The sequence below is a fragment of the Meriones unguiculatus genome, chromosome 12 (genome assembly GCF_030254825.1).
Source record: "Meriones unguiculatus strain TT.TT164.6M chromosome 12, Bangor_MerUng_6.1, whole genome shotgun sequence".
Taxonomy (NCBI): domain Eukaryota; kingdom Metazoa; phylum Chordata; class Mammalia; order Rodentia; family Muridae; genus Meriones; species Meriones unguiculatus.
In genome coordinates, this window is record NC_083360.1 from 34536311 (window position 1) to 34563529 (window position 27219).

General features: G+C 43.7%; 1 protein-coding gene and 1 pseudogene across 6 annotated transcripts in view; both read left to right on the plus strand.

The window, feature by feature from the left end:
* Window positions 1–8707: 8707 nt before the first annotated feature.
* Window positions 8708–13049, plus strand: LOC132646695 (large ribosomal subunit protein P2-like; annotated as a pseudogene).
* Ogdh (oxoglutarate dehydrogenase) overlaps window positions 12918–27219 on the plus strand; it is a 64342-nt gene continuing 50040 nt past the window's right edge. For 4 of the 6 annotated variants that reach the window (XM_021632673.2, XM_060365644.1, XM_021632677.2 and 1 more), the window contains exons 1-2: window positions 13418–13554; window positions 19357–19604. In XM_021632673.2, the coding sequence (XP_021488348.1) occupies window positions 19383–19604 (222 nt within the window). In that variant the 5' untranslated portion in view covers window positions 13418–13554; window positions 19357–19382. Of the gene's footprint in view, window positions 13046–13417; window positions 13555–13615; window positions 13752–19356; window positions 19605–27219 lie in introns of those variants that run through there. The other 2 variants (XM_060365641.1, XM_060365642.1) reach the window with 2 other exon arrangements.

A 27219-nucleotide genomic window follows, 5' to 3' on the forward strand; every position in this document is an offset into this window, starting at 1 on the left:
GTCATTTGGGCCATTAGCTACCTCTGGTCCTGGTTGTGGGTGCTTAGGGGAGCTCCTGGCTGTACAGGTAACATAGGGTCATTTAGATTACTGGATATCTCTGATCTTGGCTAAAGGAACTTGATGTGGCCTGGCCCAACAGATAACGCAGATCACCAAGCTGGTAATCACCTCCAATTCCAGCTTTTTGGATGCAAGAACATGTTTTACATCCATTCCTTTGAGAGACAATCCTGTATGCTCAATACTCCTGGTTTCTCTGGAGATTCATGGGTAGAAGGACCCTAGTGCTGTGCTCCCAACCTAACACCACCATTACTGTGAAATTAAAGCTAGATATGGACATCACAAGGAAAGAAGGATGAATATTTCTTTGGGGCATAAATACAAAATTCTCTAACAAACTAGAAGCAAACAAATCCAACAGCATCCTAAAAGGATCCCATGAGATTTATCCTATGAATGCAAGGGTAGTTGTGCAAAGCAGATTTGCTGATTGCCAAAACTCAGTGAGGACCAAAGAAGCACAAGAAGACAACAGATCGTGTGGGTTGAGGGCAAGAAGGAAGGCCCTACGGGCTCAGGAAAACTTCCTGAAGTGGGTGGAGTCTTACTTGTAGCTGAGCCACTTTTACTGCAGCTGGGAGTCCAGGAAAGAATTCCACCTTAGGATATCCTAGGCTGGGGACCACACGACCCTTGGCTAAACACTGAAAGGCATCCTGTTTCTAAGGAAGACCAGAACCAAGCAGGTTGTTGCTGGTTATGTCCCTGTTATCATGATGTTGTGTTCTTAGCACATTCTGCAGTTATTTTAGGGAATTACAGTGAGGGGAGTTGTTGGACCAATTCAAGGTTACCTGAAGACCTGTCCTTAAGTTTTAACATATGAAAATTGCCTTAGTTAGAGTAACTATTGCTGTGATAAAACACACGACCAAAGCAACCTGAGGAGGAAAGAGTTTATTTGGCTTACACTTCGACATCAGAGTCCATCACTGAAGGTAGCCAGGACAGGAACTTAAACAGGGCAGGAACCTGGAGGCAGGAGCTGATGCAGAGGCTATGGAAGGGAGCTGCTTACTGCCTTGCTTCCCATGGCTTGCTCAGCCTGCTTTCCTATAGACAGGACCAGCAGCCCAGGGATGACCCTACCTACAACGGGCTGGGATCTTCCCCATCAACCCCTAACTAAGAAAATGCCCTACAGCTGTATTCTCATGGTAGAATTTTCTCAATTGAGTTTCTCTCCTTTCAGATAACTCTAGTTTGTGTCAAGGTGGCATAATCACCAGCCAGCAGAGAAGTCAACATGAACTATCACCTTAATAGAAAGGAGAGGAATGCATGTCTGTCTCAGCTAATGAAGAAATGGTATTGGGAACAATCCAGTAATTTTTCGTGATCCATATGGTTTGAATATAAAAAGTCCCCCTGGGGTTCATGAGTGGAATGCTTGATTCCTAGCTGGTGGCTTTGTTTTCTGAAGCTCTATGAACACTTAGAGGTGTACCTAGATAGAGGAAGTAGGTAATTAGGGGTGTGCCTTTGAAGGTGCTTCCTGTCAACCTTTAAGATGCCCAGATTTGGGTTGGGGAGATAGCTCAGTTGGTAAAATACCGACTGTGAAAGCATGATAAGCCGAGTTTGGATCAACAGTACTTACATAAGAAGCCAAGTGCAGAGTGTACATCTATAATCCCAACACCAGGGAGGCGGAGGCAGGAGGATTCACGGGGCTCACTGACCAGCCAGTTTAGTTGAACCAGTGATCTTCAAGGTTAGTGAGAGGCCTTGTCTCAAAAAGAAAAATAAATAAATAAATGGTGAAGTTGGACACGGTGGTACATGTCTTTAATCCCCTGCACTCAGGATGCAGAAGGGATCTCTGTGTGTTTGAGGCCGGCCTGGTCTACATAGTAAGTTCCATGACAGCCAGGACTATGTAGAGAGACTCTGTCTGATACTGACTTCTGGTGTTCTCTCTCTCTCTCTCTCTCTCTCTCTCTCTCACACACACACACACACACACACACACGCAAACACACACACAGATACAGACACACAACAGTAGCTTCCTCCACATGCTCCCACTGCCACATTCTGCTTCACCAGGAGCCCAAGAGGACTATAGACTAAATCACTGATGCTGTAAACTAAAATAAGTAATTCTTCCCACTAAAATAGCTTCAGATCGGCTGGAGAGATGGCTCAGTGGTTAAAAGCACTGGCTGCTCTTCCAGAGGTCTTGAATTCAATTGCCAGCACTTATATAATGGCACACAACCATATGTAATGAAATCTGATCTCCTCTTCTGGTGTGCATGAAAACAGAACACTCATATGCATCAAATAAAAAAATGAATTAGAAAAAATAGCTTTAGATACTTGGTCACAGTGATATAAAGATAACTAACAGAAGTATTAAAATAATACTTAAAATATTAAGGTTAGGGACTGGAGAGCTGGCTCAGTGGTTAATAGCACTTCCTGCTCTGACAGAGGACCTGAGTTCAGTTTTCAGGACATATGGCAGCTCATAATTGCTGCTAATGCAAGCTCCAGGGGAATCTGGTGTCTTTGCCCTCGGCAGGGGTTGCACTCAATGTGCGCATACCCACACATAGACGCGCGCTCTCTCTCGTTTGTATTTCTATTGCTATGATAAAGAGAATGACCAAAGACAAGTTGGGGAGTAAAGGGTTAATTTCCGTTTATTTATAGTCCATCATGAAGGAAAGTCAGGGCAGAAACCTAGAGCCCGGAACTGAAGCAGAGACTGTGGTGGAACGCTGCTTCCTGGTTTACTCTCTCTGGCTTGCTTCAGTGTCCTGGCTGCTATTTTTGTCAACTTGACGAAAGACATAGTCATTTGGGAAGAGGAACTCTCAACTGAGAAAATTCCTGCATTAGGACTTTTCTATAGGCAAATCTGACGGCAATTTTCCTGGTTAACGATTGATGTAGGAAGTCCCAGCCAAGGTGATGCCAAGGCTGGGAAGGTGGTCCTGAGTTGCACGAAAAAGTAGACTGAGCAAGCCGTGGGAGGAAAGCAATTAAGCAACATTCCTTCACGGCTTCTGCTTCACTTTCTGACCCCAAATTCCTGTTTTGAGTTTGTACTTTAACTCTCCTCAGCGACGCAGTATGACCTCTGGGTTGTAAGACAGAATAAACCCTTTCCTTCTCAAGTAGCTTTTGGTTGTGATGTTTTACCATGGCAACAGAAACTGGAACTAAGACAGAAATTGGTACCAGGAGTAGGATATTTCTGTGCAGACCTGACTATATTTTGCTGAGAAGAGAGTTGTTCAGACTTCATTTTTATATATCTTAGGACCATCTTCCCAGGTGTGTTCCACCCACAGAGGTCTGGGCTCTTCCACATCAATAATTAATAAAGAAAATGCCCCATAGACTTGTCTAAAGGACAATCTTATGGAGGTATTTTCTCAAGATGTTTTATTCCCAGATGATTCTAGCTGGGGTCAAGTTGACAAAATAATAATAATAATAATAATAATAATAATAATAATAATAATAATCCCAAACCAAACCAAAACTGAAACTGACCACCACACAAAAATAAACACATAATTTTTAAAAATAGTCTCTAAAAATTAATATTATAGAAAAAAAATTCCCTCCTGCTGGGAATAGAATCCAGGGCCTTTTTTGACAGGATCTACCACTGAACTACAATGCCAGCCCAATAATTTTCTTTTTATTCACTCTTCCTTTTCCATCTTTTTTTGAGATAGGGCCTTATGTAGGTTGGTCTATAACTTGTAGCCTAGGCTGACCTCAAATTCATGATCCTCCTGACTCAATCTTCCATACTAGAACTACAAGCATACACAGTCAGCAGTGGTAGGAAGACACAGCCTAGCACTTCTACCAGTAGCCTGAAGCACTTGTTGCTTAGGGACCTCTATCTTGACCCACCGGTGACCAGTGTAGAGGAATCAAAGTGAATTATAGATTCAACAGAACCAGGGAACTCTGGCTGATATTGCTCAAGAACCATTTCCTGAGTTTCTGTGGTTTGAATAAGAATGGTCATATAGGGGCTGGAGAGATGGCTCAGACGTTAAGAGCACTTGCCGTTTTTCCAAAGGTCCTGAGTTCAATTCCCAGCAACCACATGGTGGCTCACAACCATCTATACTGTGATCTGTTGCCTCTTTCTGGCTTACAGGCACACATGCAGGCAGAATACTATATACTGTATAAATAATAAATAAATAAATCTTAAAAAAAAAAAGAATGGTCACATATTTGACCATTATAGGTTCATATATTTGAATGCTTGATCCCTAGTTGGTGGAACTGTTTGGGAAGGATTAGGAGGTGTAGCCTTGTGGGAGGAAGGGTGTCACTTGGGGTTGCTTTGAGCAATGTGCCATTCCCAGTTAGATCTTTCTCTGTACTCATGATCCAGTTCCATGACTGCCTGACTGTGGCCATGCTCCTCATCGTGATGGTCATGAACTCTCCAAACCTGTAAGCATCATTAAACTGTTCCTGCTGTAAGTTGCCTTGGTCGTGCTGTCTCTTCACAGCAATAGAAAAGTACCTAAGGCAGATTCTCTGAAGCTTTTATTTCAACATAGCTCAGCGTTCAAAGCAGGAACAGAGAAGCAATGGTGAACATACAGAGTAGTTCTCTACTGAACTACTAATAAGGCTTTCTGCCCCAGATGTACTCAGGGGGCAGAAAGTCTCATGCCTAATAGGGGCTGTTTGCACAATATCCTTGAATGCACTGAACTTGCAAAAGGAGACCTGTGGCATTTCCTGGGAAGATGGAAGCATCTTCACAAAGTAGCATCTAAGGGAGCAGAGTAGAACAGTATAGAAAAGTCTATATTTTATGCAGGCTACAGACCTTAAGTAAAACCAGATCCTAGACTACATAACAGAAGAGAATGCCAGGACAACTCCGAGTAAAGTCAAGGCAGCAAATGTATGAAATAGTGATAAGAGACAGCATACACTTTAGATTTAAATATGACCTTCAGAGGCACACACCTTTAGTACACACTGAAGACGTGATGCTTCATTTTGCTGTTGTTTGAGTCTAATGTAGCCATGGCTGGCCTGGAACTCACAGAAATCCACCCTCCTCTGCTTCCCAAGGGATGGGATTAAAGACACTGAAGACACGTGCCACCGTTGCCTGGCAGGTGAAGGCTTCTTGAGGGAAGGAGTTAGGTGTCCTTCCAATGCTATGTGTATGACTCTGTGGCTGCCCAGGTTCCACTGGTCAAAGGATGTCACTTATAACAAGGTTTAAGGATTATGTAAATTTAAAAATTAAGGAAAAAATGTGGCCTGGTCTCCTTATATGTCTTAAAATTTCTTTTTGTTAATGAAATTGGAAGGCGTTTCTGTAAGGTGAACTGATGAGAGAGGAGAGCTGGTACAGTTCAACTCAGTGCTACAACATTTTAGCCCTAAGTAAACAGTTTGTCATTATTTTAATTTAATGTTCTTACCTTTTTAAAATTTTTGTTTTTTAATAATTTATTTTTATTTTATGTGCATTGGTATTCTGCTTGCATGTATGTCTGTGTGAGGGTGTTAGATCTCAGAATTACAGACAGTTGTGAGCTGCCATGTGGGTGTTGGGAATTGAACCTGGGTTCTCTGGAAGAGCAGTCAATGATCCCTCCAGTGCCCCCTTTTCAATTTTTTCTCTTTCTTTCTTTCTTTAGCCCTGGCTGTCCTGTAACTCTCTTTATAAACCAGACTGGCTTTCAATACACAGAGATTCACCTGCCTTTGCCTCCTGAGCTCTGGGTTTAAAGGCATACACCCTTATGCCCAGCTTTAATTTTTGATATTAATCACAATTTTCTCCTTCCCTTTCTTCACTCCAAACACTCCTACATACCCTTCCTTTTCTTTTTCAAATAATAGCTTCTTTTTCATTGTTATTGAAATATATATACATATGTCTATATATATATATTTTTTTTCTTTTCTAATTATAATCTGCTCAGCCTATATAATGTTGTTCGTATGTATGATTTCAGGGCTGACCATTTGGTATTGGGTAACCAACTGGTGTGCTCTTTCCCCGAAGAAAACTATTTCCCCTGCTTTCCTTAGTTGCCAGTGGCTCTTTGTGCAGAGCTGAGGCCTCATGGGCTTTTCTCCATCACTTGGACTTGTCGGTTGGTCCATTGTCCTTGTTCAGTCCACATTTGGGCAGTCATGTTGGTGAGACTTCATAGATGTGCCTTGTTTATGTTTATATACGTTTGTCTGCTTGTCCTTCAGTGTACCGTGTGACTGTGGCGCATGTGGAGACCAGAAGAGGGAGCTCAGTCTTCCGGAGCTGGAGTTACCTGCGGTTGTGAGCCTGTTGTGACAGATGCTGGAAATGGAGCTGGTTTCTCTGCAAGAGCCTCAGGTGCTCCGAACTGCTGAGCTTTCTCTCTAGCCTCTAGTTTGTTGTTGTTTGTTTGGGGTTTGTTTGTTGTTGTTTTTTGTTATTGTTGTTTCATTTTCAGAGACAGGGTTTCTCTGTGTAGTCCTAGCTGTCCTGGCCTCACTTTGTATAGTTTGATGTTTTTAGCATTCTTGTTTGAGATGTATTTGGGATGGGGAAAGGCATGTTTTCTGTAGGCAATTTTGGATTTATCAGCTGTGTTGAAATTTCTTAACTCTTGCCAGAAGGAACCCAAACTAGATTCCAGGTGAGGGGATCCCCCACTTTCCACGTCCTTTCAGTTTTTTTGTTTTGTTTTTGTTTGTTTTGTTTTTTTAAATCCTGCTTCATGCTTGGTACTCAAACGTTTTCTTTCTTTTCCTTCCTTCCTTCCTTTCTTCCTTCCTTCCTTTCTTTCTTTTTTGTTTTTTTGAGACAGGGTTTCTCTGTGTAGCCTTGGCTGTCCTGGACTCACTTTGTAGACCAGGCTGGCCTTGAACTCATAGAGGTCCACCCGCCTCTGCCTTCCTGAGTGCTCAGATTACAGGCATGCACTACCATGCCCGGCTCAGAAGTTTTCTTAATATGTTAAAAGATATCCATGGAAATCCCACAGAGAGCAGCAAATTCTGGGTAAAAGAGTGAAAGTCTTTCTCCTATAAGTAGGAACAAGGTAAGCATCCCACTTCAGCACTGCTGCTCAGTCTTGTATGGGCCCTATAGTCATAACAATTAAGTAAGAGGCAGGAACAGAAGGCATCAAAACTGAAACAGAAAAAAATAAAACTTTTTCTACACACAGATAGTATAATCCTATATATAGAAATTTTGGGGGTTGGGGATTTAGCTCAGTGGTAGAGCACTTGCCTAGCAAGTGAAAGCCCTGGGTTCGGTCCTCAGCTCTGGAAGAAAAAACAAAAGACAGAAATTTCAGAAACTCAAAAAAACCCTGCTAAAAACAATACATTCAGTTTCAATGTACACATTATATCCCCCCCCAATACACTAGTAAGACCAACCCAAAAGGAAAATGAAGGGAGCTTGGAGCTTCCACTTATAAGTGTATTGAAAAGAGTAAACCATGTTGGGGTAAAGCACTTTTACATATCTGGGTCTGGTGGCACAGTCTTGAAATCTAGCCCTTGGGAGGCAGAGTAGGCAGAGAAAGGTGAATCTCTATGAGTTTAAGATTGGCCTACTTTTCTTAATGAGTTCCAGGACACCCGGGGCTACACAATCAGACCTTACTTCAAAATAAATAAATAAATAAATAAATAAATAAATAAAATAAAAAGAAAGAAAAGGGGGGTAGGTTAGCCAGGTGGTGGTGGCACTCAGGGAGGCAGAGGCAAGTGGACTTTTGTGAGTTTGAGGCCAACCTAATCTACAAATCGAGTTCTAGGACAACCAAAGCTACACAGAAAAACCCTGTCTCAAAAAACACAAAACCAAAGTTTGCTGTGGTGCTAACTGAACCCACTGCTTACTGCATGTTAGGAAAATCAAGTATTGTATCACAGAATCATATCACAGCTCTGTTAGAAATAAATTTAACAAAGGAGGTAAAAGACTTATAAAATAAAAACTATAAAACACTGCTGAAAAAACATGAAAGAAATCCTAAATAAGGGGAGGGGGGAGGGATGAAAAAATATGCTGAACTCATGGATTGAAAAATTCTCCAGTGCTGAGGTGTCAATACTACCCAGAGCCATCTATAGAGTCACCCCTGTCCCCAGCAAACTGTCTTTTGAGAAGTGGGAAATCCAATCCTCAAATTCATACAAATTGCAAGAGGCCTTGGGTAACATGCAGAGTGCCGAGTCCACTCAGTGAGGCAAAGAATCATTTTCTCAACAAATGGCACGGAGATATCTGGAGTTCCATATGCAAAAGAATGGTGTTGGAGCTTGCTGCATACCTAAAGAAAAATTAACTCAAAATGAGTATAACTTGTTTGTGGTGTTGAGCGCCTGTAGTCTCAGCTAATCAAAAGGCTGAGGCAGGAGAATAACCTGATGTCTGCAGTTTGAAGCCAGTCTGAGAGAGACTGAAATTTGGTCTCAAAAAACAAAGCAAGCAGACTATCTAAATATGAGCGAATGTGACAAAACTCTTAGAAAAAAAAAAAACACAATAATAAATCTGCATGACTTTAGATTTGTCAATGAATTCTTAGATATTACATGAGCAACATTTAAAAAGTTAGTTTTTTTTTCTCTGCTGCCCTACACCTCAGAGGTTGAGACCTGTCAGCCCCAGCTGACAGACATGTGATACGTGGCCTCTTGCCTGTTGGCTGCCCTTGCGGGCAGCTTCTCTCCCAGGGCCAAATATATCAAAGATACTAGACAGCCTGAGCATCAACGCAGATGATAACTAGCAACAAGGTCATTAGTGAATGGAATGGAAAAAACACTGGAAACATCATCACCCAGGGTGTTGGCAAGCCTGCCAGTATGCCTTGTAGGTGGGCTGTAGCTGTTTCTGCTGCTCCTCGCTCCATAATTCCTGCAGCTGGCTCTATTCATCTGTATCTGTGTCCCTGTCCATCTGTTCATCCCCATCCCTCCCCTGCCCTACACCTGCTGCAGCAGGGAAAAAAGACTAAAAGGAGGAGTCAGATGATGGCATGGGATTTGGCTTTTTTTTATTAAATTCCTGTTCTCCTGGAAATAAAACCTTTTATGTAAAAATAAACTTAAAAAATTTAACTTTGGTTCATTTCTGTGGGTAGCAATAAACATGGAAAGAGTAAGTTCAAGGAGTTGAACACTTCCTGCACATTCCCAACCGTACCTAGTTTTTTACTGTGACTCTTTAGGACTCTAGTAGTTTGTATCTCAGTCAAGAACGAAGTCTTTGGAGGAAAATCATATCCTTATGAACAGGTGTTGAAGAATGCTCTTGTAGGTGAAGAACCTGGGCAGATGAGATGGTTGTACTACCTCCTGAAATAGAACCTACAACTTTGTTCCTACGGCCATTGCACAGTGATAGTTGCCAAGATAACCCATTCAGATTCTGAAGGCAGAGGAGATTTCCACTGGCTACAGTCAAATAGTTCTGTGATCTCTTGTCAAGTTCCAACTGCCCAGTGTTTTTTTCAGTGTCAGAAGAAGTCCACCAAGAAGTCCAGAAACTTTTTCTGGGTGTGGGTTGTGCTAGTTAGGTGTTTGTTTGTTTGTTTGTTTGTTTGTTTTCTACTTGACACAGGCTAGAATCATTCTGGGAGAAGGAACCTCAACTGAGAAAATGCCTCCTTCAGATTGGCCTATAGGGCATCTTCTTGATTACTGATTGATATAGGAGGACCCTGTTCACTGTAGGTGAAGGAACTGAGGATGGCAGGGGTAGCTCCATTTTGTTTCTTAGACTCTATCTTAAGTTGCCTGACCTTGGAGTGACTTGATCCCCACCTTTGGGTTCTGAGAAGGGCCACATGACCCTCCACCCTTCAGGCTGTCGTGGGTACAACAGAATTTGTAAATAGATAACTATAATCAGGCCTCCACCCTACAGGTTGTCAGGTTGTCATAAATGCCACAGATTGTGTTAGCGAGTCCTCCACTCCACCGAGCAGGCTATCGTACAGATATCTTAGATATATGTCGGTTTGGCCAGGAGGCGTGGAACAATTAGCCTAAAGGTCACCTCAATTGCTAAACCCCCCACCTAAAACTTACCCTTCCCTGTAATGCCAAGGCTTGGAATTCCCCGCTTGTCGTTTTTCCCTTTAAAAACTCTGCCTCCCTGAGACTCGGGGTCTCACTTTCTAATCTGCTATGTCAGGGAAGATTGGCAACCTGAGCTTAAGCTTGAATAGAGATCCTCATGTGATTTACAATGGACTCGATTCCTAGTGTCTTTTGGGGTCTCTCAAATCAGGCACAACATGGGCAGTGCCACTCCTGGTCAGGTTGTCCTGGATTTATAAGAAAGCAGGCTGAGAAAGCCTTGGAGAACAAGCTAGTAAAGTGTTCATCCTTGGTCTGTACTTCAGTTTCTACTTTCAGGTTCCTGCCTTGAGGTCCTGTTCTGATTTCCCTTCAATAGCTGTAAAATAAAATAAATTCCTTACCAGTTTGCTTTCGGTCGTGGTGTTTTACTATAGTAATAGAAGGCAAAGTAAGCCAAAGGCTCTCCTTTCTCCCAGACTGACTAAATAAAAAGCTCTAAGAATAGCATGTTAAAAACTAGTCAAGTGTGGTAGTGTATGCCTGCAGTTCCAGCTGCTTGGAAGGTGGGAGGATGGCTTATGTCCAGGAGTTGAAGGACAGTCTAGGTTAAAAAGTAAGACCAGCTCAATTTTAAAAGTCAGAGATGAGAGGATCAGGAGTTCAAAGAGTTTGAGCTACATATATAGCAAGACTTTGCCTCCAATAAACAAGTAAATAAAACCACAACCCCTTCTGTACTGAGAATGTTTGGTTTCTTTAAAAACACAGAAGTGTTATGCATATATGTTTTTGTTTTAATCCCAGGTGTGGGATATGGGGCTGCTTCAGATAGTCCACAGCAACTGGCTATGATTTGTCTCATGCTCTGGCAGAGGTGTGATTTTGCCATCTGTAGATAGTTTCTGCAAGTGTTATGACATTTCAAATACTGGGGGCTCTTGAGCCGGTATATGAAGCCCCAAGAGCGGCTGCAGCAGCTGTTGCTCTTTTTTCTGCTGCTGGTTGCTGTTGCTGGCTGTTGTTGTGTTATATCAAGTGGTTGTACGAAAAGAGAAGATTAACTCTGCCCCAAGGAACTCAAAGCTCCTAATCAGCAGGAAGTAGTCTAAAGATAATGGTGCCCCTTTTCCCCTCTGTCCTTCTTTCTCTCCTACCTACTGTTGGGGGTTGGAAAGGTGGAATAGGGGTTGAGGAGGGTGGTAGATAAAAGAACCCAATAAATAGCCAAAAAGTTTGGCTATACCCTTTTATTTTTTAAAGAAAGCTATCAAGAAAATGAAAACATACAAAATGGGAGCAGGGATATTTGTAAATCACATAGCTGGCAGGATGTAAATATGAAAAGCATGTAAATAGCTCCTACAACTCAACAAAAAAGGGCAACAACCAAAAAGTTTAAATATAGACTGGAATAGAATATATACAAAAAAAAATTTTAAAAATAAAAAATGCCAGGAAATACTTGAAAAGATACTCGGTAATGCTAACTCTCAGAAAGCACATGTGTCTGTGTGTATATTTGTGTGTGTGTGTACAGTGGAACCAGTACTCACCGACTGGCTAGACTGGCTGACTAGTGAGCTCTCTGGTCTCAGCCTTTGTAATACTAGTGACCACGCCCACTTTTTTTGTCGGTGCTGAGGATCTGCGCTCAGGTCCTCCTGTTTGTGCAGCAAGCGCTTTACCAAGTGGGCCACCTCCCCTAGTACTACCTATCAGTATCAGCCATTTGAAGCACTCTACCCTGAGCAAACTAAACAATGATCCCGGCTGATTGTCCTGACTGGAACAGGTCCAGAGGTAGCCGGGGATGTTTGAAACAGTGTGTACCAGATGCTTTCCCATCAGAAACCTTAGTGAACTCTAAATGATCCTACAACCATTTCCATGTAGGTCAGAGGAAGAGCATTTGCCATGGTGGCTCAGTAAAAGTACTGCTGTGATGGTGCTAGGGAGATGATGCTGAACGGTTCAAAATACAAGTTCACTGTTTGGTGGTAAGAGGCATGCTGGGATTGCAAACGCCCGTGTGTGGTTTAAGCAGGATGCCCAGGCTCCTGAGGCTTCTGGGAGATGGGAGATGCTGTCTCGTGCTGCTTCCCCCGTGTTGCAACAGCAGGCCCAGTTTTGTTTTGTTTTCTGGACAGGGTTTCTCTGTGTAGCCCTGGCTGTCCTGGAACTCGCTCTGCAGATCAGGCTGGGCTCAAACTGAGATGTGCCAGCCAGTGCCTCCGGAAGTGCTAGGACTAAAGGTGTGCGCACCAATGCCCGGCTCTGACTGAACACTTTTACAGGGGAAGCATTTCACGCCAGTGGAGTGTGTTGGGTTAGCTAGTGGTTATTTCATCTGGTTAGCAGGTACTGGAGCCAGATGATCAGGGGCATCTTAGCACAGCTTCCTACCGGAATACTGGCTGGAACACCCAAGTCCGTTGCTATACAATAGAGCTCACTAACTAATCTTCAACAAAGACCGCTGCAAAACGAGTGTTCAACAACATGGAACTTGCTCTTCAAATGACTTGGTGCGGTGATCAGCTTGTTTTGGATCCAAAGCCGGTGGGCCTCAACGTCTCATCGCTCCTCTTCGGCCTGTCAAACGCTGCAATTACCAGAGTGCGGCACACGCCCTGACTTTACTAGACTCTTAACAGGCTTTGGAGGCTTCTCACGCGTAGCTGCTAATGACAATCCCAAACCCAGTGAGTAACAGGCCGGCTTTGGCCAGCTGCAAGCTTCTGCCTTGGCGCGAAGCCGCAGTGACCGAAACGCAACTCTGTGACGTCATGCCACGCCCACCGCCCGTCGCCCGGGCCTCTCCTCCGGGGCTGGGCTACGCGCTGACGCCACACGCCGGGGCGGGGCCGAGAGTTTGGAGCCCGGAGTGGGGTGTCGGCGCCTCACTCGGGTGGAGCCGAACCGGAGACAGGTAACCTCGGGCGGCGGACGGGCTCAGCCTGGGAGGCCCGGCGCTTGACACCCGGAGCTCGCGGCCGAGGGCGAAGCCTACGTGCCTTTGCAGCCGGGGCGCCCGAGTGACGGGGGCGAAGCCGGACCGAGCCGGGCTGACGGCCCGAGGGCGGCGATGATGGGCGGGGGACGCGGCCTGACGGACAGGCCTTGCGGCCAATGGGGCGGCGGGGTCCGCCGGGCGGGCGGGGATTGGCGGGCGCGGGCGCGCGCCGGGGGTCGCGGGGCCGAGCGCCATTGGCTCCGGCGGCCGCGCCGCGAAGGCGGCGGTCTGGGGTGTCGGTGGCTCGGCGGCCCGGGAGCGCTCCAAGGTCGCCGCGCGTCACGTGGCCCGGCCGCTTCCTCCGGCCCGCGCGTGTTCTTTTGTCCTGCGCGCTCTGGCCCCTGCCGGCCGCCGTCCTTGGGTGCGCCGCGCCCGGTCACGGCGCTGACCTTGGTGCCTGCGGCAGCCCCACCTGCCGGTATGAGGTAGGACAGGCTGCCGGCCGAGGTGACACTCGTTTCCCTAGAAACCCCGTCCACGCACCGCCCTCCTCGCGGGGGAGTGCGGCAGACGGGAGTGGCCCGCCGAGTTGACCGGGAAGCCGCTCCTGTGCCCTCACACGAGTTCCCAGACCACGGTCCTTTTACCCACCGAGCAGTGTGCCAGGCTCTGAAATGACAAGGTCGGGACGGGTGCGTCAGCGCAAGGGCCCAGACAGGAGGCCGGAGAGCAGGGCATGCGAGTGTCCGCAGGGTGAAGGAGCAGGGTGAGGGCTGGAGAAGGGGGATTAAAGGGGATGAGAACGAGAAGCGAAGGGCTAGGCGGCGTGCGCATGCGTAGCCCAACTTCCTGGCTGTAGGCTCAGAAAATGGCGGCGTTGATCATCATTGGAGGGTCGAGTTGTCGACCCTTGACGTCAAAAGGTCACTCGGGGAACACCTCTGCAGGCCCAAGGGGGGCGGGGTCAGTGGTGTCAACCAGTTTTCATTTAAGGCTTCTAAGTACCTAAAGTGTCATCTATACATGGTGAAGCTATTGCGAGTGTGCAACTCAGCCTCGTGAGCTCTGAGTAGAAGCAAGTAACTAAAAAGAGAAGTTTTTCCAGATTTTCTGGGGCTTTCATTACCCTTGTAGGCCCTTCCTGTGGCTGTGCATCCTGTGCCCTGACATTGAGCAGAGGACACGGTTGAAGTTTCCCCGATCTTGTAGCCCTGCCCTTGAAGGTGGACCCGGGTAGATTACCTAGTAGTTGGCATTAGGAGGAGTGGCGCTTTGTCTTTTTCTCTGTTCCTATCCTTGTCACTTTGCATCACATTTTTTGCAACTTTTTTAATTTAAAAGGTCATATTTATTTATTTACTTACACACCATAGTCGGTGTCCTAGGACAACTCGTGAGAGTTGTTTCTCTCCTTTCACGGTGTGGGTCCTGGGGCTTGACCTCCGGTGGTCATGTTTGGTGGCACTGATTTATCGCGCAGGCCCCTACTTACTTTCTTGCTACGTACACATCTAGGCGCGCTTATCTTTTTGATAGATTGACCTTCCTTTATTTTACATCTTTTAGTCTCTGGTAATTGCCTTTTCTCTGCTGTCTACTTTATCAGATAGCAGTAGGCATTCTTGGAAATATGGCTAGTATTTGCACAAAATATGTGCTTTCAGTCTTACTTTCAGTGTTACTATCTTTGAAGTGGTATTCTTGTAGAGAAGCATATACTTTGTTTTATCCACCTGCCTATGCTTCTCATAATATGTTAGGATTTATAGTGATATGTTAAAATTTAAGTCTTCTTATTTTCTTCTAATTTTATTTCTCTTCTTTCTTTGTGCTGGCCTCCTTTGGGTTATTTTAGCATATATACATACAGCCTAGGCTGGCCTTGAATCCATGGTTATCCTCCTGCCTCAGCCTACTAAATGCTGGGATTTTCAGGCATGCCTCACCATAGCTAGCTGTGTGGGGTGTGTGTTGGTGTGTGGGTGGGTGAGTGAGAGCACAGCTTTAGAAAGTCACCTGTCTCCCACCATATGGATTGTCATACTTGGCAGTAAGGGCCTTTACCAAAGTGCTGAGCTTCCTTGGCAGTTCTTATTGGGTGATTTCAGATCGACAGTTCTGCTCTTTAGTATTTGAAAACTGTCAGTTTTTCTTGGTTTTCCAGCTTCTGATGAGAAGTATATTGTTTTTAAGTTTTTCTATTCCCTTGAGACAAGATCTCTCACTGAACCTGGAGCTAGACTGACAGTCAGCTAACCACAGTGGTCTTCCTCTCTCTGTTTTCCCAGAGCAGTCTTCTTGTCTCTGCTTCTCACTGTACTGGGTTTGTAGATGCACATGGCCACACCTGGCTTTTCAAGTAGGTTCTAGGGATTTGAACTCCAATCCTTATGCTTGCATAGCGAGCACTGTCACCCACTCAAGTGCTTTCCCCAGGAAAGTTTTTAAAGAAATTAAAGTTTTAAAGAAATTAAATTTTCTTTTAATTTTATTTTCATAGGCATAATGCATTATTGTAGTAATTCACAAGGTTTTCATATGTTTATGATGTGTCTGTAGTGCTTGGCTTTAGGGTTTGCCTTTCTTCTTAAATCTGTATGGTTAAGCTTTTTACCAAATTAGGGAATTTTGTTGTTGTTGTGTTGTTTTTTGAGACAGGATTTCTCTATGTAGCCCTGGATGTCCGGGAACTTGCTTTGTAGACCAGGCTGGTCTGAACTCAAATATCTATCTGCTTCTGCCTCCCAACTGCCGGGATTAAAGGCAGCACTTCCACACCTGCCCCTACCCGGTAGTTTTAATAGCTGTGATAAATTGCTGTTATTGTAACTGGCTGACACCGATCTCTCTCTCTCATTCATTCATTCATTGCTTGTTTGTTGGTTTTTGAGGCAGGGTCTCACTGTGTATCCCTGGCTGGCCTGGAACTCACAGAAGTAGGATAAAAGGCATGCACCATCACACCTGGCCCTTAAGTTTCTAAGAAAAATGGAGCAGACTCTTTCTGTCTACTAATGGCAAAGAGTGTTGCCTCATCTCTAAGGAGAACTTTTTGCTACTGTAGTTATGAGTTCCCCACCAAGGATGAGGAATGTTTCCACATTTATGTTCCTAGCTGATGGTTGTTGGAGTAGAGGTGGAGATTAAGTCCCTGATTTCATATTTGACATCACTGAGGATGGGATCATGGTGTTTTCTCTGCCCTTTGACTGCAGTAGGACAATTAGTTAAGATTTCCATCTTGCTTCACCTGCCACTATCCTTTAGCTTAAGAGCAGAGGCTTTGCGGCTCCTTTTGTCTATACCTGTTGACATTTCTTAGCTTCTCTGCTAATTAATCTGAAGCAGGTGACACAAGGAGAGTGCTCTGGCTGTTGTGTCTTTTCAGTTTTCAAGATTCAAGTCAGTTTACTTCCTCTGTCTACCTTTTGGAGACTTTTAATTTAACATTTTTGTTTGGGATTGAATTTAGTAGGAAACAGAAATTCTGTATGTGCTTTAATAAAATGTTGACATCATGTTTTCTATAAAATATTCCATAATTTTCAATTTTCGCTCTTTTTTTTGTCTTTTTGGACATGATTCCTCTGTGTAGCCTTGGCTATTCTCAACTGGCTTTGTAGCTGGCCTCGAACTCACAGTGATCCACCTGCCTCTGCCTCGCCCAAGTGCTGGGATTAAAAGCATGCACCACCACACCCAGCTTCAATTTTCAGTCTTTAAGAACATTGATTGTGGTTTTCTTTGAGAGGGGGTCTAAGTACATAACTCAGTCTGGCCTGGAAATCCTACCTCAGCCTCCATAGCGCTGGGATTACTGATAGATCGGGGTCATTATGTAACACCTCTTAAAAGAGCCTCTTCACTTCCACTCACCAGTCTGGCTGCTTAGACCTCTGCAGTCTTGTTGCACCTCTGATACTGCAGAGCCACAGCTAGAGAAAGAGCACTGCAGTGTTCGCACTTCGGTAAAGAAGATTGCTCCGTGCTCCAGCGTTGGAAGGGTTTTTGGTTGAAAGCTAAATAATGGAGACACTCTACTAATGTTTTCAAGTTATAGTAATTGTCAGACCAAGGTGGCTGATGTTTGCTTGGGACCTTGAATTTCTCAGATACCTTTTTTGGCCTCTTCTAAGTTGTAAGTTGGCCTACTTGTAAGTTATACTTCTTCAGTCGTAGAAGTACTTGAAATTTACAAAATGTTTTGGTGTTTGTATTATAATTACAAAAAAACAATGAGGGAGAGAGAGTAATTACTGTCTGTCCTCTCGGTTCAAAGAGACTGAACAGGTCAGGTCTAGTACGGAGTGCTTATTTAGCGAGTTGGTGTCATTGATACTTGCACCACTATCAGGAAAGTGCTTACAGGGCAAGCGTGAGGACCTGGGTGTGGTAGTACATGCTTGTAATCCTAGGGCTGGGGATGCAGAGGAGTGGATCCCTGGGGCTCTCTGGCCAGCAAGCCTAGTTTATTTGAGAAGTCGTTAGGTGACAAGAGCTACCCTGTCTCCAAAAAAGCAGGGTAGCCCTTGAGGAAGGACACCAGATCCTGACCTTGGGCCTATACACCCACATGCATACATGTGCATCAGCGCATTTACTTGTATATACACATATTTATACTTAATATATACCTATGGTTCATAGACTGTGTCTAAGCAGACAATAATATTTAAGTGCTCCTACCTCAGCCTCCAGAGAGCTTGGATTACAAGTGTGGGTCATTGTGCAACACCTCTTTAAAGTGCCTTTTCATGACTGCCAGGCTTGGTGGCCCATGCCTTTAATCCTAGCATTCGAGAGGCAGAGGCAGGTGGATCTCTGAGTTCCAGGCCAGCCTGGTGCCTGTGGAGGTTAGAAGAGGATGTCAGAGTCCCTGGATCTGAAGTTATAGGTGGTTGTAAGTTGCCCTGTGGGTTTCGGGAATCAAACTTGAAGGAGCATTAGAAGTTCTCTTAATCATTGAGCCAGCTCTCTAGCTCCAGTTTACCTCTTAAGTTAAGACTTTGATCGAGGGGCTGGAGAGATGGCTCAGTGGTTAAGAGCACTGGCTGCTCTTCCAGAGGACCTGGGTTCAATTCCTGTGTACCTACATGGCAGCTCAATAATGGTCTGTAATTCCAGTTCCAGGGGATCCGACACCCTCACAGATATGCATACAGGCGGGACGTCAATGTACACATACAAAATAATGAATTGTTAAAAAAAAAGATCCTTCTATTTTGAATTTTGTAGTGTGTAAAGTTCCACCTCTTTTTTTTCTTTGTTCTTATTTCCTTTGTTTTTTTGCTTGTTTGTTTGTTTCTTTCTTTCTTTCTGAGACCATCTCATTATGTAACCCTGTAGACCAAGATGGCTTGGAACTCTGAGATCCACCTGCTTCTGCCTCCTGAGTCCTGGGAATAAAGGCATGGAGCACCACTCCCCGATGTGTTCTTTTTAATTTTTTAGATTTTTAAAAATTTTATGTATGTTTATGTTTTGGTTGCATGTAAATATGTGTACCACATGCATTCCTAGTGCTGTGGAGGTCAGAAGAGGGCATTAGATCCCCTGGACTAGAGTTACAGACTGTTGTGAGCTGCCATATCAATACTGGGAATCAAAGCTGGAGCCTTTTTGAGAACCACAAGTGCTCTTAATTGCTGAGTCATCTCTCCAGCCCTAATGTGTTGTTTTTAACGTATTAGGCAAAGCCCCTGGAATTGTGCCTTAAGTTGGAATGAAAATCTCTGTGGATAACAAGCAGGTATTCTGGTCATTCCTCTGTAGACTGTTGTGCCATTTGATGAAGAGCAACCTTCTGATGAGTCATTTTAAGGAAGGTTTGAAGCTCTCTAGCTATTTGTTCTGTTGAAGCCAAGCGTTCTCTGGCATTTTATATTTACTTCTCAAGGGGTAACTTACTTGCAGATAAGCACATTAAAATTTTTCTACTTCCCAGAATGCTAAGAGCACAGAGGATACTCTGTGGTTTCTGGATATTTTTAAACATGCAGTTAATGTTAATCCTTAAGCAATCCTTTTTTTGTCTTTTCTCCAGTCATTTCAAACAGTATAGAAATGTGAAGATCCTAAGTCCAATGGTAAAGCTAGTCCCTGGGACTAGTCAGGCATCTTAGGTGATGTGGGTAAGCCAGTTTGACAGTCATACTCTGTCTAGACTCTGAGTAAGACCTTGGCTGTTGTGAACACTTTTAAGTAGAATATTTTTTTCTGAACAGCTGGGCAAGTTTTATCTCCTTAATGTTATTTTAAAACTTCTCTCTCTTTCTCTTTTTAAACAGGTGCTTGTGGAAGGCTTCAGGACAAAATGTTTCATTTAAGGACTTGTGCTGCTAAATTGAGGCCATTGACGGCCTCTCAGACTGTTAAGACATTTTCACAAAACAAATCAGCAGCAATTAGGACGTTTCAACAGATTCGGTGCTATTCTGCACCTGTAGCTGCTGAACCATTTCTTAGTGGGACTAGTTCGAACTATGTGGAGGAAATGTACTGTGCCTGGTTGGAGAACCCCAAAAGTGTACATAAGGTAAGGCTCACAGAGTAGTTCTATGCTGTGAATGTTGGTCAGGTGCTCACTGGCTGCCAGGTAAGTGAGTGCATCCAGAAGAGTCAGTGGGCAGGCAGGCAGCTGGGACCGTCTGCCATGTCAGCTGCATCAGACTCAGTGTGGCCGCAGTGGAGAACACAATCCTCCTGAGTTACATCCAGCAAAGTGCAACACTCTGAGCAAACAATGAAGCATATGTAGCCCTTCAAGGATAAGAGGAAGTACATGTGTGATCCTTCGAACCTATGAGGAAGCACAAGACTGGCCCTCCAGGATCTCCCTGAAGTTTGCTTTAGGATGAAGCCTCTGAAGAAAGAAATTCTGGGAAAGAATGGGACCTTGAGATGCCCTTTCATCCTGACTGCCCTGGGAGAACACACGTATTTGTGGCATTTTAAATTCATCACATGTATTTTCTGTATAAACAGCTGTTTAGATCCTTGTGTTTTTATTTTTCTCCTGTTTTTGATCTCTCTGTATCATTTACATGGGTACTTTCTTCTTAGACCCTTTTCTTCGATGTTTGCCTGAACCCTTCCTAAGGGTGACTAGTTCAAACTATGGAAATGTGCTGTGCATGTTTGGAGAATCCCAAAACTACCACAGTGTATCTACCTTCCCTGGGCTAGCCCAGGCATCTTAGTAGTTTCAGAATTGGCTTGTTTTGTTTGTGGCCAGTTTATGGGTTTCGATAGGCATTTCTTAGTTTGGGGACGTGGAAGCCAGCTTGATGCAGGGGTTGCAGTTTGGTGTGATGTTAACAGCTCCCCATGTACTCCTTATTTTCTGTGTTTTTGGGAGAATGGAAGGAAATGGCACAAAAATGATGTTTATATCTTCAAGGTGCTCAGTCAAGATGTTTATCTTTACGGTGAATTGAGCCTGTTTGTACCACTGAATCACAAAGCCATCTCACCTGAAGGCATCCTTTGTCAATTAACCTATGACTACATGGTTGTTTGGCTTTTTGTTTGCCTTCCTTCCTCCCTCCCTCCTTCCCTCCCTCCCTCCCTCCCTCCCTCTCTCTTTCTCTCTCTCCCTCCCTCTCCCCCTGTTCCTCTCTCTCCTTCCCCTACTGCACCCAGTATTCCCAGTTTCTCATCCAAGTATTAACCAGGCCCATCTTTGCTTACCTTCAGAGATCTAATGAGATCGGGCACATTCCGAGTGATATGGCCATAGACTGAGCTTTCTTAAACATAGAGCTATTTACAAAGCTTGCCTTTGCTCTGCTGGTGAAATTATTGAAATTATACTGGGAAGCAAACTTTTTATTTTTTTAATGTCTTTGCTTCATAAATCTTCACTGTCTTAGTGACATCTTGTTCTTAATTTCTTGGTCTATACAGTGTCTTGATTGTTCTTTAGATTTTCTGTACCTTTTCTGGCACCTTGAGTTACTCTGGATAAGTTTACTGTTTGTAGTTGATCCAGCTTACCTGGATCTCAAACACCTAACATCTGAATCACCAGGGACTCCTTTCCCTTTGAGCCTTTGTTAAGATGTCCACACTCTTCTTGATTGTTTTCTTCTCTACTGCATAGGCTAGGACATCTCACTGTGTCCTCCAGGCTTCAAGCATGTTCTGTTACCATCAATACCCCTAGATATTTATTTACCTCTTGACTGGTAAGATGTGGTTTCTTTTCAGAGATCTCTGGGCATGTCTAGTATTTAAGCACAATGCCTAGAAAGACGTATACTCTGAAAATGGCCCATACTTTGGATTTGTGTTAGACCCTGGAGATTTCTGGTAACAGTAATGTGAATATGTCGGAGTAGCCCAGAGCTGTCAGAGTCAAAAGCTCATCTTATATTAGAACTTAAGTTGTGTTTTGATCTAGACAGCAGCTCCTGAATAATAGCACCATGAATATGAACAATGAAGAGTACCCTCAGTCAGGGCTGAGTGGGCTATGGGTGACTACAGTTTTACCACCAGACTATCACTGGGCTGTGGCAAAGACCTTTGTATGCAATTCCTCTATCCATCCCTTTATTCCTGCTTTTCTCTCTTTCTCATTTTCTTTCTTTTATTTCTCTCCCTCTCATTTTTAATTATTTTTCTTTTTTCTCTTCTTTCATTTCTATTCCTTTTTCCTTTTATCTCCTGTTTTTCTTTTTTTGTCTCTTCCAGAGATAAAATTTAGCATCTTGCAAACAAACAAGCAACACAACAATAAAACCAAAACTACGTGGATGATTTTGTTTTTGTTTTTAAAGCCAAGGTCTGGCCATGTAGTTCAGGCTAACCTGAAATGTGTTACATTGTCCAGGCTGTCCTTGAACTCAGGATACTCTTTACTTTTCTAGTACTGAATTTGCAGGGCATACTCTGGCATGCCTTTGTTTTCTTTTGTTTTTCCCTTCTCACATGGTTATGGTTATTAGAGAAAGCAGCGTGTGACGAGTAGGGTGAGAGGGTATTAAAGAAAGTTGGTCATGACACCAATCCCTATAGTGGAGCAAGGATACTCAGCCATCGTCTGCTTCAGCCATAGAGGTAACCATAGAGATTGCTGGTGGTGGGATTACAGTCTGAGGGTCAATACAAGTGTTCTTGGAAAAGCTGTTGGGAAGAAGAATGGTATACATTTAGAAATTGCTCTTTTAATTGAAGATGCGTGCAGGTTAAAGATTCTTGGGACAGACTTTATGCCTGTATCTGTTTCTAGGAGTTTGTGGGTTACCATAGAGTCAGGCATTGTTCTGCCCTTCTACCTGTGGAGGGAGGAGCAGGAAAGTTGGGCCCACTAGAGATCCTGGCTGTAGTCTGACATGACAATGATCTCTCTCCTAGTTGTTTACAACTAGGTAGTCCTCTTCAAATTGTGTTGTGCATTCACGTGGTACATACACATATTTTGAGGGAGATGAGCCATAATTTAAAGAAACCCATTTTCAGAGATAATCTGTCACGTACAGAATGTTAAGATCTGCAACCTTAGAAATACTTCATTTGTTTAAAAATGCTTTGGGGCAAGCCAAAAGTGGTGGCTCATGCCTGTAATCCCAGCCCTGGGGTTGGGGGTGGGGTGGCAAAGGCAGGTAGATTGCTGTGAGTTCAAGGCCAGCCTGGTCTACAAATTGAGTTTAGGACAGCCAAGTCTGTTACACACAGAGAAACCTTGTCCCAAAAAACAAAACAAACAAACAAAACTGCTTTGGGGCTGGGGAGGTGGCCCAGTGGGTGAAGTACTTGGTGTACAACCATGAGGATCTATGCTCAGGACTCCCCCCACCCCCTAGCACTCACATAAAAAGGCAAGCATGGCACATGCACCTGTAACTGGAGGATCCTTGGGAGCTTGCCTACCCCCCTATTTTAACTATATTGACAAATTCCAAGTATAGATCTAGCCTTAAAAAAAATAAGGCAAAGTATAAAGGAAGACATCCTGTGTCAACTTTTAGCCTCTGCACACATATGTGTTCATGAAAATACAAGAATATTTGGGGTGTAGCTTAGTTGGTAGAGTGCTTGCCCAGCATTTAAATCCCTGTTTTCAGTCTGTAGCACTTTGTAAACTGTAAACTGATGGCAAATAATAATCTTAGTGTATACTTAGGAGGTAGTGTAAGAAAATCAGAAATTTGAAGTCATCCTTGCCTACTAGAGAGTTAGAGGACAATGTACCTTGGGATACATGAGACAGCTGTCTTAAAAAAATAAAAAGGAGCTAGAGAGATGGCTCTGTTTAAAAGCACTTGTTGCTCTTACAGGGTACCTGGGTTCAGTTCAACCACGTGGTGGCTCATAACCATCTATAATTCCAGTACCAAGAGACCTAACACAAAAATAAAATAAATAATAAAAGAAAGCAAGCTTTAATATACGATACCAAAAAGTTTTTTGTTTGTTGGGGGGGGGGTGTTTGTTTGTTTGTTTGTTTGTTTCTCTTTTAGACAAACATTTCTGTGTAGCCTACCCTGGCTGTCCTGGAACTTACTTTGTAGACCCAGGCTGGCCTGGAATTCAGAGATCACCTACCTCTGCCTCCCAAATTCTGAGATTAAGAGTGTGCTGCCACCACCACCCAGCTGTTTGTTTTATTTTAAATGCTTTTTTTTTTAAATTCCCATTTCAGAACATATAATTTAGCTAGAAATAATAACTATAGAAGGGCTTTGAGATTTGATCTTATCTATTACTTCTATATTAGCAGAATCTGAGGGAATTTTGTGTTTCCCAGGCTCTATGCCTGGGCCCTGAGGTTTTGGGCTCAAGCAGTCCTGCTTCAGCTTCTCAAGTAGTAGGGTCTGTAGATGTGGGCCTCCATACCTTGTTTTTACCACCCCATTCCCCCTTTTGTGGTGCTGGGGATTGAACCCATGACTTTGTGCATGTGGGCAATTACTTATTTTGCCACTGAGCCATATCCCTGTCTCATCTTTATTGTATTTTTATCGTATTTATTTGGTTGAGTCTTGGTTTCACGTTGTATCCAGGCTGGAGCTCATTGTGTAGCATTGATAGCCTGGAATATACTGCAATTTTCTTGTCTCAGTCTCCCCAGTACTGGGGTTACAGTATATGAGCCAGCTTACTCAGCCATCTGTATTTAAAACAATAGCCGCAGAAACAACTTTTCTTTTAGGGTGGCTAGGGGTATAGTTTAGTAGTACTGTATTTACCCAGCATATGTGAGGACCCTGGTTTAGTCCCCAGCATTCCATAGAAAAGTGAAGCTGTAACTGTGTATGTGGAAAGTATTGCAGCAGGTCAGGACTGTGTCCCTTCTCCCTGTGCTGCCCCACGGTGTTCTGTCTTCTGACTTGATCTTCTTCTGCACCTACTGTCCTTTTGTTCTGAGTGTGGTCCTCTCTGAGACTTTATCTGTTCAAGGCTAGTGTAGGCATTTAAAAATACTTAAAAAGAAAAGAAAAGAATAGTTGGTCTGTATTAATAGTATTTAAAGCTCCTTTTAATATCTTTGCATGTTGGGGACACATAGAATAATGACATCTGTATTTATGTTTTAAAAACTACCCAGGCATGATGTGTGATCTCAATAGCCTTTGTTAATGTTTAAAACAAGCAGGCGGAGACAGTACCCAAGTTCCAGGTATAGCATGATAAGTAGGTCTTCTGATGGAGATGTCAGGTTCTCGCCTGGCTGAGACAAGTCTAGGTTTAGCCCTGAACGGGCAAAAGGAGCTGTTTCTTCTCGAAATTGCTCCAGCACCTACTGTGGAGACGCTGGCCATTGGCCCTGCTTCCCTTTTCTGCCTACTCAGCCATTGAGCTTCGCCACAGCTCAGGACTGCAGCATTACCCCTTTTTCTATCTTACTTGGCACCTCCCCACTTCACAGTCTCCTTTCTTTTTGATTATATTAGTTGATATCCATTTCTTTCTTCTTGTTGTTGTTTTCCAGACAGTTTCTCTGTGTAGCTCTGGCTATCCTCTGTAGACCAGGCTGGCCTCAAACTCAGAGCTGCCTCTACCTTCTAAATGCTGGGACTAAAAGTGTGGCTCCAGTGTTCAGCTATCTATTACTTATTGGCGTTTTTTCATGGTTTGCTTATATATTCCTAAAGTACAGTAAGAACTGTGGTTCCAGGTGGCTGCTGCAGGAGTGAGGGACTCTGCATTCAAAAACCAGGTGGAGTGCTATCAGTTTCATTTGGCCTTGGTGGCCTTTCTGGCCTGCCCCTGCCCATGCTCAAGAAACAATACTCTCTTATTTTCTGTGAGTGAACCAGCCAGTAGAGGAAAGACACAAGTCACATTCACCCTTTCACTCCATCATAATGACACTGCTTTGACTCCACTTAGAAAAATAGGACCATTTCTATCCCTATATTTGCCCATTTCTGTGCTGCCTTGAGAGTCCTCTAAGGTCAGGGACCTATGGGTTAGTTTTATAGTCCTTTATGTTCATTGTACCTGGTGTGCGGAGCTTCCGACTGTGCTCTTCTGAAAAGGAGCAGCTATGCCGAGCAGTCTGCAGGATGTTACTTTGGTCATGTTTTAGTGGTTGTTTATGGGAGAAATTCAGAAAAGTTTCCTTAATTAATATAAAAAAATTTTAGACATTTTCATTATGTAGTCCCAGTTGGCCTGAAACTGGGTATGTAAAGCAGTCTGGCGTCGAGCACAGAGAGATTAGCCTGCTTCTACCTTCTAAGTGCTGGGATTAAAGGCATATGCCACTGCACCTGGCCAGATAACATTTTAGGTAATGGCCTTTGGCATTTAAAATGCATTTTCCAGGGTGTTTTTTTGTTTGTTTTTGGTATGCATGTGTGCACACATTTGTGTGTGAGCGGTGTTAGAGGTTAATGTTGAGGTCTTCCTTTATTGCTGCTCACCTTATGTTTTGAGACAGGGTCTCAAACTAAATTCAGAGTTTACTGGTTGTGTAGACTGGCCGGCTGAACTCTGGGTGTCTGCCCATCTCAGTTCCCTCCCAGTGCGGAGATATGGGCATGTGCTACTATAGCCAACTTTTAAATGGGTGTTAGGGATCTTAACTCAGGACTTCTAGTTTGCATGGCAAGCATTTTACCCCAACCCCTAAAGATTATTTTATTTATTTATGATAGATTTTTATTTACAAGGTGCTGAGAATTGACTACCCATCTACCATTGAGGTACATGGGCTTCCCCTTTATTTTGTGGTGGTAAGGATTTAACCTTGTTACCTTATGTATCTAGGTAAGCACTGTACCATTGAGCTCTGCCCTTAGCCCCCCAGTCCCAGTTTATCTTTCAGTGTATTACTTATATATGTCTGTATATGTGCACATGTGTTCATGGGTACATATATGGAAGTCAGAGCTCAATTTCAGGTGTTGTTTCTTGAGAGCCATCTACATTGTATTTTGAGGGTTTCTTGTTTGTTTTTAGAGACAAGGTCTCACTTTGTAGACCAGGCTAGCCTCGAACTCACAGAGATCACCTGCCTCTGCCTCCCTGAGTGCTGGGATTACAAACATACACCACTGCACCCAGAAAGACAGGGTTTTTTACTGCCTTGGAGCTCCTTGAGTAGATTAGGCAGGTAGTGCCACTGTGCTTGTTTTGTTTTTTTTGTGGGGGATATAGGGATCAAATTCAGATCCTTATGCTTGCATGAGAACCACTTTACTGACTGAGCTATCTTCTCAGCCCTATTTTAATCTTGTAGTTGATTTTGAATGGCTATGAAAGTAATACATATTTAAAGTCTATGGTCAACTTAAGTGGAATTTCAGCAATCAAGATTTTATAAAGTTGTCTCTCAGTGATCGTCAGCTCCTTCTACCAGGAGTGGTTTCAGCAATTCAGCTTTTTTGTGTAACTATACCAGCCCAAACTTGTGCACAATATTGTACTTATAATGGGTTTGCATTTATGGTTCAAGTAGGGATATCCATTAACTTCTGAAAGCAGCAGGAGTTATAAAACAGCCTCTTTACCTGTCTCGTGTGTCAGTTTGCAGATCATGACAGCTTTATGTCTCTTTGGCATAGCTCTCTTTGGTGGAAGAGCTATACTGTTTGGTGTCTGTTTACTGTGTATAAGTTGGCTCAGCTGAGAAGAGAACCTTTGAACTTCTGAAGAGAAGGGCAGGGTTGGAGGTACAGGACAAAATGAAGGGATTTAGC